The 12,478-nt window shown below is 45.5% G+C and overlaps 2 protein-coding genes across 6 annotated transcripts in view; both read left to right on the top strand.

The window, feature by feature from the left end:
- LOC112266841 (serine/threonine-protein kinase SIK3 homolog) overlaps positions 1 to 4,397 on the top strand; it is a 45,372-nt gene extending 40,975 nt beyond the window's left edge. For all 3 annotated transcript variants that reach the window (XM_042297208.1, XM_042297207.1, XM_042297206.1), the window contains 4 exons: positions 136 to 302; positions 579 to 708; positions 1,194 to 1,320; positions 2,084 to 4,397. In XM_042297208.1, the coding sequence (XP_042153142.1) occupies positions 136 to 302; positions 579 to 708; positions 1,194 to 1,315 (419 nt within the window). In that variant the 3' untranslated portion in view covers positions 1,316 to 1,320; positions 2,084 to 4,397. The remainder of the gene's footprint in view (positions 1 to 135; positions 303 to 578; positions 709 to 1,193; positions 1,321 to 2,083) is intronic.
- A 754-nt stretch (positions 4,398 to 5,151) lies between these two features.
- LOC112266840 (transmembrane protein 25) lies at positions 5,152 to 12,286 on the top strand. 3 transcript variants are annotated; one of them, XM_024444703.2, is made up of 9 exons: positions 5,154 to 5,728; positions 6,945 to 7,055; positions 7,252 to 7,602; positions 7,888 to 8,187; positions 8,397 to 8,531; positions 8,632 to 8,665; positions 10,809 to 10,912; positions 11,112 to 11,192; positions 11,435 to 12,286. In XM_024444703.2, the coding sequence occupies exons 2-9, from the start codon at positions 6,974 to 6,976 to the stop codon at positions 11,506 to 11,508; spliced, it is 1,161 nt and encodes a 386-aa protein (XP_024300471.1). In that variant the 5' UTR covers positions 5,154 to 5,728; positions 6,945 to 6,973; the 3' UTR covers positions 11,509 to 12,286. The 3 variants fall into 3 exon arrangements, with proteins under 3 accessions (XP_024300470.1, XP_024300469.1, XP_024300471.1); XM_024444702.2 differs by having other exon boundaries at positions 5,152 to 7,055; positions 7,888 to 8,178; XM_024444701.2 differs by having other exon boundaries at positions 5,153 to 7,055.
- The last annotated feature ends 192 nt before the right edge of the window (positions 12,287 to 12,478 follow it).

Raw genomic sequence — 12,478 nt, 5'->3', positions numbered from 1 at the left:
AAACAGCTCTCACATCCCTGTATGCTGATACTCACATGCTTTTTACACATTCCTGCTTCGGTCACACAAGCTACATTCTACATTGTTAACTTAGCAACTTCAGTAATCCCTCCCTCCCTCTCTTCCCCCTTCCAGACAATGAGCATGTTGACTGCAGGACCCAGGGGCAGCAGGTTATGGAGCAGGGTGTGCCTGACCGTAACGGAGTGGGCTACTCCACCAGGGGCCCCCAGGGGGACGGCTATCGGCCCCGGGGCCAGCTACAGCGCCACCACACCATCCAAACCTGCGACGACGCCTATGTGAGTCTCTCACGGTGCCATAATGTGCTCCGTTTGGGACACAGAAGTAGAATCTACAGAATCTCTTAGCCTCTTGTGTAGCTCTCAAAGGACTGGATAGTTTCAATGGATAGGTCTTAGGCTAGGTAAACTATCAGAGGGCACGATGGACCTTGTTGCTCATATGTACCTTTTCAGATCTGTGTGGCATGCCTAGGGGTAGGGACTCTGGGTAAATTTGGAATTGTCTGTGTGCGTGCGTTTATGTACTTAACGTGTCTTTCTGTACCGCCTCAGGACCAGGCCGAGCCCATGTCTGGGATGAGCCTATTGGCTGGCAAGGCTCTGAGCTCCGCCCGCATGTCTGACATCCTCAGCCAATCATCTCTGACAGGAAGCCAGCAGCTCCACCAGCGGGAAGAGTCAGGTCAGTGTCACCTACACACACACCAAACGAGGTAAAGTGAGTGAAACGTGGCAGTCTGGTCTAAGTAAAATGTGAACTCTAAAATAATCTCTGTCACAGACATATGCCGTTTTAGCAGACACTTGCATGCATTTTCTATTGGTGGTCCCAAAGGGAATTTAACCCATAATCCTGCCGTTATAAATAGATATATTATTGTGAAATGCACCGGATAGGTGCAGTGACGAGTTGTTTTACAGGGTCAGCCATAGTAGTAAGGCGCCTTGCTTAATAGCACATCGGCAGATTTTCACCTTGACGTCTCGGGTATTCGAACCAGCGACCTTTCGGTTACTGGCCCAACGCTCTAACCGCTAGGCTAGCTGCCGTCCAACGGAGCCACGGAGGACCATGCACTCACAACACCCACCTGCCCTGAACACATGAACACATGGAGGAGTTCTTCATTCTGAAAGGCTGTGTGTGTGTGTGTTTTCTCCTGGCAGTATGTGACGTGGAGGGAGAGCTCCACGCTGGAGCCTGCTACCCATCGTCCTGCACCAGCAACATCCTTCACAGCTACAAACCCCCAGACCTGCAGTACAGCATGGAGCAGGCCGGGGTCTAGCACGGGTACGCACATGCACTTAGTCTGTGTCTCAAATGGCACCCTATTCCCTACTTTTGACCAGTAGTGCACTATATTTGGGGAATCGGGAGCCATTTTGGACCAACCTCACAGTATGACTCTGTTGCCCGAACTCAGTCTACACAGTCAGGGAATGTCCTTTACCTGACTCATGTCAATGGTTGTCCATACTGTTGCCACTGTTTGTTTATTTCATTTTTAGATGTAATAAATTCTTATTTACACTGACACGCTACCGGGGAACAGTGGGTTCAAGGAGAGAGGGCACAACTGCCTTGTTCAGGGGCACAGCAACAGATTTTTACCTTGTCAGCTCGGGGATTCGATCCAGCAACCTTTCGGTTACTGGCCCAACGCTCTAACCACTTGGCTACCTGCCGCCCCAAAATGTTAATGCTGTTCTTAAATCAGTTGTCATTTAATTAAACTTTCATTTAGCCCGGCGGGTCATTTAGGATACGATTCTCATTCACAGTACTGACTTGGTTGGTCAAGAGGTGAACAGGACTAGAAGTTTTAGTGCTCCTAGCTAGGGGAAATCCAGAGGGAATCTCAATGGTATTACCTTGATTCCTCACCTCTCTCCTTACTTCCTTCTCTAAGCTCATTGGGAGAGAAGGACTGGGGGGGATCCTCAGATATGCTTTTTGAGATGGAGGCAAGGAGAGAGGGCACAAGGAACCAAAGAAAGACAATTGAAATTCAACCCTAGTGTAACTCTGTCCCTCTGTGTTCTCTCTCTCCTAGGAGCGTCTTCTGTGTATAAAGGTCCACATCAGCCACCTGTGTTGAGCAGCATCACGCCAAACCGCCATTGTCTGTCTGGAGGGGGCGCAGTCCGTCAGTCATGGGGCTTGGGGGAGGGCAGGCAGCCTGCAGGCTGCAGCCCGGGGTGGGTGGGGGGGGATTGGCTGGGCGAGGGGAGTGGGTTCAATGCCAGCATTCTGTTCTGCACAGCCATCTAGCAAGCATTGCCATCATTGGCTCTCTCCATTTCTGCTCTTCCGTCCGATTGGATAGATTGGGCTCTGCTTCCCCCTATCACTTCTTCCTTCCTACCCCCTTGCGGTCCCGCTCTCCTGCCCCCTTACCCCCCCTCCTCCTAACTGTTGCCATAGCAACATACTCATGCGCCTCAATGTCCCAGACATTCATACAGGCAAAACGTATAGATAACATAAACTTACACATGCACACACTCAGCCACAAACCCAAAGTATTCACACCAAGTCTGTGCGCAGGGATTCCTGTGAGGTTCTGTCCGCTCCTCCCTCTCCCCTCCACTGTATTCCAGTGGACCATTCCGGAGCGGGCTGTGATCTCAGAGCCTATGAGTGACCCATTCCATTGGGCTTGCAGGGGTGGGATTGGGTCAGGCTCAGAGGTGCAAAAAAAAACAGCTCAGTGACAGCTCAGTGACATCGAGGATCGCACAGCACAACCAGCTCTCATTTTTTATTTTGTTTTCCTGTTCTTTTTATTAATTGTTTTTAAAATTCATTTTTACGGGCTAATGTTCATCTAGAAATTATGATCATTATTGTTATTACTGTTTTCTGTAAAATAAGTTTTATTGTTATTATGATTATAATGAGAATTATTATTAAAGGAGAAAAAAAACTGTCCTGTGTTGCAAGGAAGACAACATTTTAGTTTTGATTACTTAAGAAAATCTGCACTTTCGGTTCAAGCTATCTTTAATTCTTCTCCCTGTTTACCCTCCCATACTGCCTTCTCCTTTTGTCACTCCCTTGTTCTCTCTTGTTTTATGCCCTTCTCTGCCCCTCCCCTCCCCTCCCATTCTTCATTCCATCCTACTCTCCCTCTTTTTCCTCTCCCCATCACTCCCCTGCCACCTTTTGTGACAGTGTGGCATTGTGTGTAGTTTTAACAGACATGCTTCCCCTTCCTCCCCTGTACAGCGACACCATGTATAGACCACAATTGCTGTATCCCATTTTTTGGGGGGTGGGGGGTGTTGGGGAGGCATTTTTTATATTGTTATTGTTATTATTTGTATTTTTGGATGTCTTCAGATATCTTTTTTTCTTTCTTTCTTCTGAATATTGAGATTTTTAGCCAAAAGAGTACAGGGAGAAAATCCTCCGTTGTCATAAAAAAAGATTGTTCTTATTGTTTTATTATCGAGACACTTGAAGAGGAGAGGTTATTTGTTACTTTTTATCATTTCAATCATTGATCTCGTCGTTGTTGTTATCGTTTTCTGTTTTTTGGGGGTAGATTTGGCAGGCAATGGGTTGTGGGGTGGTTCGGTGCTGGGAATGCAGTCATTGAAACGGAGGAGAACTGTAATATAGCTGACATATCACCATCATCATCGTAAGACATTTTTAGAGGTGGAGATGGACAGACCCCTTCTCCACTCGCTCCCCCAATCTGCAGTGGTACCCTCCGTCTCGGACCTCATCGCCCCCTTATTGGCCAACACACACTGGACATTGCCTCTTCTCCCGACTCTGGCCCAGCTCCGGCCACATCCAAGGAGGAGACTACTACTCTGCACATGTGCTGCCTCCCTTTTCTATCTCTTTCTCGCTCTCTATCGTTCCCTCCCTTCGTCACATGATCATCAAGTGAGACCTACTCCAGCCCCAATACTGAATTCAGTCCTTCATCTCTTCAGAGGGAGAGAAATGAGGAACTGACCAGAGACAGACCGGTTGCTTCAGTTTGACCCCAGCGCAGTATGTACAGTTCAGATAGTGAGCAGAGGGGGTGGGAGAATGATCCGCCTCCCTATCCCCACCTTGTCCGCAGGACTCCCAGTGCATCATGGTCCAGCAAGGGACTGTGAGTGTGTTGCTGATGAGTGAGCACCTCGTTGTCTTCTTCCTTGTCTGTTTCTGTCTGACTTCCCTCTCATCATCTGTAAACCAGCTCTTTGCTCGGCACCTGTATCCTATGTTTTCTCTTTCTATTGTTTATTTTGTTTTTGGGAGTACAAAAATACTAAAGTGCAACAACGATGATTAAATAGAATTACCAACCAAACTGAGATGAATTAAATAAATATATATAAATAAATAATTTAAAAAGACAATGTGTTTGGGTGATCAATAGATTTAAGGAATCTGTATACCACCTGGGAATTTATGCTTGTTTTTTTGTCAGTCTGAATGTCATACTGCTTGTTTTTTTTGTCAGTCTGAATGTCGCACTGCTTGTTGTTTTGTCAGTCTGAATGTCACACTGCTTGTTTTTTTGTCAGTCTGAATGTCACACTGCTTGTTGTTTTGTCAGTCTGAATGTCACACTGCTTGTTTTTTTTGTCAGTCTGAATGTCACACTGCTTGTTTTTTTTGTCAGTCAATGTCACACTGCTTGTTTTTTTGTCAGTCTGAATGTCACACTGCTTGTTTTTTTGTCAGTCTGAATGCCATACTAATTGTCCTCAACTACGAGCAGTTGCTTGTCGTTGAGGAGCAGAGTTAATGGTTGTGAAACATGTAAGAACATCTTCATGCACTACAGCAGGGTTGTGTTCCATTCCAATTTAGTCAATTCAGGAAGGAAACTGAAATTCCTGCTAGAATTGGATTTTCAGACTCCTTCCTCAGTTGACTGAATTTAAAAAGTGATCAACCCTGCCATATACTCCAGATTTCACAGGCTGTGATCGATAAGGCACAAACCTGAAATCATCCTGGGTAAGAAGAACTCCTCTAGTTGAATTTGTGAGCGTTAAGGAAAGGACCTCCTTGTCCCTGACACAGAAGCACTGTCGGGATGAATGGGGAACATTTGGTAAGCTATTGATCTACATCCCTCTACCTCAGGGCTGCAGTGCTCGGGGATCAGCTTCTTTGGTCTGTCTGTCTATAGCTGCACTGCAGTGGCTTTTCAGGCAACGGTAGCTGAGCACAGATCTAAGGAGCCCTATAGGATTTAATGGAGGAGGGGCAGGCAGGGATGCTGTGGGGCTGCGATTGGAAGATGTGCAAGATAAGTGGATAACAGCTAGTCCCCTGTGTCTTAGTAGAATGACCCCCCTCTCCCCCATGACTCTCCTTCCAGCCATCCCCTAATTTTTCTCTCTCTCACACCTTGTAATACGTGGCTACTGGCTCACTGAATGACGGATGCATTGCGTAGCTTGTCATGTTTTTTCCTCTCGCTCCCCTTCTTGTTGTCTGTGTGGTGACAGCATGACTGCCTGCGTCAGCCACTAAATGCTGCTTGCTGCAGTCAGAGGATCGTGTGTGTGTGTGTGTGTGTGTGTGTGTGTGTGTGTGTGTGTGTGTGTGTGTGTGTGTGTGTGTGTAGTTGAGTGAGCCAGGGGTGCTGCCTCTCTTCTCCTCTGCTACCCTACCCAGCATGTATGGAGGACCGACAGGCTGAATCATCCCACCACCATCTGCAGACTGTGCCAAGGTAACACACTAACATGGATTTGTGTGTGTGAGAGAGAGAAAAATAAAGAATGAGGGAAGAAAGGTTAGGACTGTTATGTGTGTGTGTTGGTTTATCTGAGTTTGAAAGACATTGCTGTGTGCATTGCTGTGTATATTTGGGTATGTGTGCGTTTTGAGGACACTGCATGCATCCCTGCACAGCAGATTTAGTGTGTTGCGCAGAGTCTAGCCCTCTAGCTCTCACTCCTCTTGTCCATTACTCTCTTCCATCCATCGTGCCTGTGCTTGTTATGATAACAAGCTTCCAGCCCTCTCTTTACTGGACTGATTGCGCCATTGTTTATTTGGGGAATACTATGGAATGCTATTCTCATGCTGTCACCTTTATGTGTTGATGTCGTGCTTGCATGCCCGTTTTACTGGAAGGCACTGACACATTGATCATGTGACCATGATAATCTGGGATTGATAGTATCAGGCGTTGGTCATTTCTGGTGTTTTTTCACACATTTGATTTGCACGTATGTGGTGTGAAATCACGGACTTCTCCTTTAAAACAGGCCTGTGTTTTTAATCTACTGGTAGAGATTTACTCAGATGGCGTCTATATCAGCGTATTGCACTGCAGCTCCTTACAAATCAAAGTTAGACAGCCAGAAAATGATTCAATACTCTGTGGAGTCAGGGTCTATTTGTGAAGAGCATAATCAACTCTTACTCTACCTCTCGTCCTCACTGTTCGTTGTGTCTCTATATCCCGTCGCAGTTTGGCTATTTCTTTGTCTTTCGTACTGTTGTATCCTTTCTGATTGGCTATTCCTGTGTCTTTTCATGGATTGTCCAGGAAGCTACTGCTCTTCTGTTGACGTTGCCTGTTCACACTAGTTGTTTATCTGTGTTCACCGCATTCTCTTTGTCTCTCTTAGGGATCTATCCTCTTTATTCCTGTGTGTTTTTACGGTCTTTGTCACAGTCTCTTTCTTTCTGTCAGTGTTTTCTTGTTTTTTTTTCTAGAGCTAATGCTATTCTTATGTCCATGTTCTCTCTCTCTTTCTCTCCATATCTGACACACTGTCCTATTTCCCTGTCTTGTTTCTGTCTGTTTCTTTGTCCACCTCTGTTTTGCTTTTCATTCTCTTGTCTGTGTAAACCCTCTATTCAGTCACTGGAGAGCAATCACTTACTGCCAGTCTCTCTATCCCTGTGTGTGTGCTTGCGAGTGCACATCATGGCAGATAGCAGGTGTGTGTTGGTGGTCCTGTGGATGAGCATGGAGTGTGTGTGTCTGAGGCAGGTGCCGGGCACCACTGTCCTGCTGCTAAACACCTTGGCCTGGGCATGGACAGGTCAGTAACAAGACTGGATCACAAAAATTAAGAGATGGAAAATATACCACCTCACAGAGTATACTACTCGGTTCTTTATGAGTGACAGTATATTGATAAAGATTCTGATGAGATACCAATGAAAAGTACATTGAAATAGACACTGAGTTTCAAGGGCACATCTTTTTATTTTTTTTACATCAACTTCTCTGTCCAGGTGCCATCGAACATGCGCCCAAAATTGATGGACGTCATCGAGCTGCACTAACACTGAAAGAGAATGTCACCCACAAGTTCAACTGCCAATCAGAGGGTTGGAATCCTCATGCCCCGCCCCTGTTGACGTGGTACCTTAACGGGGAGCGACAGAGACCGCCGTCGGACAAGCGGACACCTGGGCGCCTGGTGGTGACATCACGGGAGGAGTCTGGGCTGCTGACACCAGACTCCAAGCACAACAGCACCTTCTCTCTGAGAGCCAGGAAGTGGGATAGAGAGCTAGTATGTGCCGCCTCCAGCCCTCACAGTGGAGAGAGCTACAACGCCACCGTCACCCTCAATGTGCAGTGTGAGGAGCCTTGTTGAATGATCTGCTGATGTTGTGTGGGGAATGCGTTAATATGATTATCTGTTGTGGCTGTTAAGGTTTCACTTACTTGTTGAATTAAGGTTACATATCCAAAGGCAGTATTAACCCCAGTCCTTCTGCTTACTCAGATATTATCATTGGCCGCGGTGCTAATATCAATATCCAATATGATCCCACCACTAGGTTATTTAAACCCAGTAGTACATTGAACTGATGTGATGCTCAGTTTCCCTCTCTTTATTCTGTTCCCCTTTTCTATCACAGTCCAGCCAGAGATTCTGCGTGTGAACGCTCACTATACTGAAACCTCAGACCCTGGCCTCTCCCTGGTCCTCTTTGCCTTGGTACGGTCAAACCCCCCTGCCCACATCACCTGGGTGGACCAGTCCGGTCAGCGGGTGGCCAACACTTCGGACTTCCTCATCCTGGACTCGCGGAGCTACCCCTGGCTGACCAATCACACGCTGCAGGTCGCCCCGAGCAGCCTATCAGGGAACGTCTCCGTAAATGCCAGCAACAGTGTCGGTGCAGCTCAGCGCAACCTAGCTCTGGCAGGTCTGACAGGTCAATATCACTTTGACCCTTTTCTTACTATCATGCCGCCGACACGAACAAACTGTCTTGCATATTTTCTTTTCAGCGAAGGGTGGATGCGTAACCAGGCCAGCTGAGCATAGCTTGATTTGGCCCAGCTCGGCTCGGTTCAGTAGTGTGAATAGCCCTTTTTTCCACTACAGCCCAGATCATAGGCCCCCTGTTTCTATATTCTCCAGAGTTCCTCCAGTCCAGGGTGGAGGTGCCGGTGCTGGGCATCCTGACAGGGGGCGCTGTAGGCTTCGTTACCTTCCTCATCCTCAGCCTTCTGGTGCTCTGCCTTCTGCACAAGAACAAGGGCAAGGCCATCATCGGTGAGACAGGGGAGCAAGGAGGGTGGGAGGAACTGTTGTATTTTGATGGTACAGTGAATGAAGTGCTTTAAGTCTCTGAAGAATGTCTGCTCTTTTTCAGATGAGCCAGTCGAGATTATAATGGCGAAAAAATGGTAACGTACATTTATTTAGTTAGTCGGTCTGTTGTTTGTGTCAGTTGTCAGCATAGGTATGTGTCTAAATGTGCCTTTCTACGGTAAGTCGCTCGGGAAAAGAGCGTCTGCTAAAACGTAATACCTATCAGTGGCGATATTAGCATGTACTAGGTCTTGGTGGGGAAAGAAATAAAAGTGTGATGCATGCCAGCTAAGCCACTACACAGCACAACACTAAACAATACATTAATTGCACTGTAATGGTGACATACGGTGCCCACAAACTGTTAGGGCCTATGTAAAGCTGTCCGAACAGCAGTCCCAACATCTTACCACTGCTACACCTGGCTATCAGCGGAGCCTTGTCTGGCAGCGAAACAGTTCATTCAGCCTCATTTACTGCCTTTTAAAAAAACATAGCCGATATGGCTGACTTGCTTAAACAAATATGGTTTCTACTAACAATTGAGATGGACAAACTATGGCATAAGGGGACGAAAAGCGGATGAAAGGAAATCCTTAACTTCGATTAAGACATTAATGAGCGAGCTAGGACGGACATAACTGTTAGTCAATATAATGATTTGTTTAGCACTTTTGAAATGTACAGCAACAGAATTCAGAATATGGGCCGTTCTTACAGTGTTCTCCCTGTACACCAAGTCAGAACTGTAGGACAAATAAGGGGGCATATAAGCAAACAATAAAAGCTTTTACAATATTCAATGATTACATTTCACTTAAACAGGTTATAGGCTACAGTAGAGCAGTCAGAACAGTAGGAAAAATTAAGAAGGGTAAATAGGCCAAATTATTAGGGTGAGGCATATGGCCTACTAAAATCTTACTACACAACATACACTTAATATTACTTTCTTAGCTACAGTATACATATCTCCCTGGCATATTACATCCTTTATGCAGCAGCATACAATACATGTTTGGACTCACCTTGTTGTGCTGTGCTCACTTGAACAGGAAGGTGGAGTGGCGGTCCTTCGTGGGCAAATTTTGTCATCAAATTCTGTCATTCTCTGGATATATGGTGCTTTCGAAACAAGTTGGATGACCGTTCAAAATGTATTTTCCCAGTCGCGGCTCGTTTATTCTCGACTTCCTGGTTGTCTTGAACTCACTAAAGTCAAGTTTTCGCAGTTCCGAGTTGTTGTTTTGAGCATGACCCAAATCATGCTTCATTGACAGCATGGCCATTGTTGAATGTTTATCATTTTAAACTTGGAAAAGAGCCCCTTAATGCCATATTTGGGACCACACAGCCACGGTCACTGATTCCTTCCAAACCACTTGTTGAATTTGTGATTTCCAACTTGTTGTTGTGTAATATTTATGTCCAATAGACGATGAGCAACGATACGTTTTATCCATAATTTCTCTTCATTATTTCTCTTCATATGGCAAGGATTAAAAAGGTTTTGTCAGTAGATTGTCGACTTGATTCATGATGATGACTGCTAGCTCAGATTGTGAAAGTATGACGTTGACGTGATCAGTCCAGTCAAAGCTACTGTACATGTAACGTGATTTGACGTCATTTTATCTGTGGCCAATGACCTTGAGCCTTCTTGGATGGACACTTATAATGTGACTATGGCAGCACCCAAAGTGCTAGAATTTTCAAGGTCTCCTCTTACACTTGGCAGTGACGTAGTGTCCCCATGAGTGACAGAACACTGAGCAACGCTCTGTATGTTCCGCTGGCTAGCCCCACCACCACCACAGAAAGCACTGAGCTAGGCTGAAACACCTTCATTTTGGAGCTGCTTTACTCAAGAAAGCAAAAAAGAGACCATGTTTGTATGCAGCTTTATTAACTCAAAGATATGCATAATTTTTTTACATTGTTTGAAAACTGATATCTGACCTGTATTAATGCCAAAATAACATGCAAAACAGGCAAGCCCCTCTGCCCCACCTGCCCAGAATTATGGGTTGCCACTGTTTACTATGTATTGTATTCATGCTCCTCTTTAAGTATTTACAGTACAGTACACAAGGCAAGTGTCTGTATAATTATATACTTTACATGGGTGTATTCACTAGGAAACAAACAGACGCAAACAGGCCAAAACGGGGATGGGCACACCTGAACTTTTTTGCTACGGTGTGCACTAATAAATACACGCCATGACTCTTGTTTCAGTATGGAATCATCTAGTGTGAAGGTAGACAAGATATCCCTACCCAGAGAGAACATGTCTCTACCTTCCAACATGCAACTCAACGACCTCGGCACCCTGCATAAAGGTAAGACACTACTGCTGAGAGACCGATGCCCCATTAGAACCGAGGCAGAAGTCTCATCAATGGTGCAAAGCAATTACAGAACAGGAAAAAGAGTGGCCATTTTGGTGCCCTGGGCACTGGCATCTGTCCCTGTGGTCTTCTCTATGACTCTGTCCCATCTGTTACTCTACTTCCTCATCCCCATGCTGTTTCTCTGTAGCACTCGAGACCGCCAAACACCACCTTGGGGACAAGATGAGAGAGGAAGAGGAGGATCTGTCTGCTGCCTACGCTGCCAGGGGTAAGACAGGGTTCAGATGTTTAAGGTTAGCTTGTCTGTTGAATAGAAATGAGTGGGCCCAGTCTACACTTTCCACACTAATATAATGTGTAACATAGTTTCAGGCGTGTTACGGAGCGTGTGGATGTGTTTATATATACCATTCGATGTGTGTGAGCCTATAATTCTCGTTTGTGTGTATATACTGTGCACCACATATGTCCGTACATTGTTCTAAAGGTTGTTGTTGACACCCCCTCCAGGCTTCGCCCTGTACCCCATGGTGGGCTACATCTATAAGGTGAACAGCAAGAGCAGTGATGAGATCTGGCTCTGACTACTATGCCCCAGTTCCACCACTGGGTGGTCAAACCACAGTGCAATGGGCCAAAAGGAACCTGTGGAACGACTGCCAGTCAACCAATCAGCCGATCCCATCTTCAACAAGGACCAATAGAGATGCTGAGATGATTACAGGCGCAGACCAGCAAGGGGAACCTGTTAGGAAGATACTGTAGTTGGCGAACTCACTCTGGGGTTGTCCAGGTGAACCTATTACAGCAGGTAATCACATTCCAACTTGATTCCGTGAAAATCAGAAACTCCGAATATCAGGTCCTATGTTGATTGGTTAGTGTATTTCAAGTTGACAGGTATAAGTCTGTAGCCTGGTCCTATATCTGTTTGTGCTGTCTGTCTGTTTGGTGTGACTATATGTCACAAACAGATCTGGGACCAGAAGGGTGCAGTTGTGATATCAAGTGAATACATTTAGATGGCTCTGAACACCTAAACCGATACTCAGTGTGGAAAGTATACTGTACCCGTGTTTTAGATGGTTTACACTGACTGACACCTACCACTCCTCCATATACTACAGTTTGTTGATTATATACCATAACCATGAACTCCTGTTGGAGGAATGCTTCATGTTCTTTGTATATCATAATGTCCAAGACAATGTATGTGAACTGACATATTTCTATGGCTATATACATAAACAATAGATATTCATCTACAAGTATAAAATATGTGTATATGTATATTTGTATTCATATGTATATGTGTATAAAATAAATCTAATAAAGATGAATATGACTAAGGATTTGACTATGGATGGAGAATTCTGCTTTTTGTTTTTATTCAACCAGCAGGGGGCGCTAATCTTTACCGTAGTTAAGATGGAGACTGACGGATCCAACTGTCTATTGATTTACATATGATGGTCTGTCTGGCTTGTCATATTAATGTTGTCACCAGAGGTCACCGGGGCTTTGCAGGTCAGGGCGTCATCGGGGGACAGTGAA

This window comes from Oncorhynchus tshawytscha, linkage group LG14 (genome assembly GCF_018296145.1).
Source record: "Oncorhynchus tshawytscha isolate Ot180627B linkage group LG14, Otsh_v2.0, whole genome shotgun sequence".
NCBI classification, from domain to species: Eukaryota; Metazoa; Chordata; class Actinopteri; order Salmoniformes; family Salmonidae; genus Oncorhynchus; species Oncorhynchus tshawytscha.
This window is presented reverse-complemented; position numbering and strand designations above follow the sequence as displayed.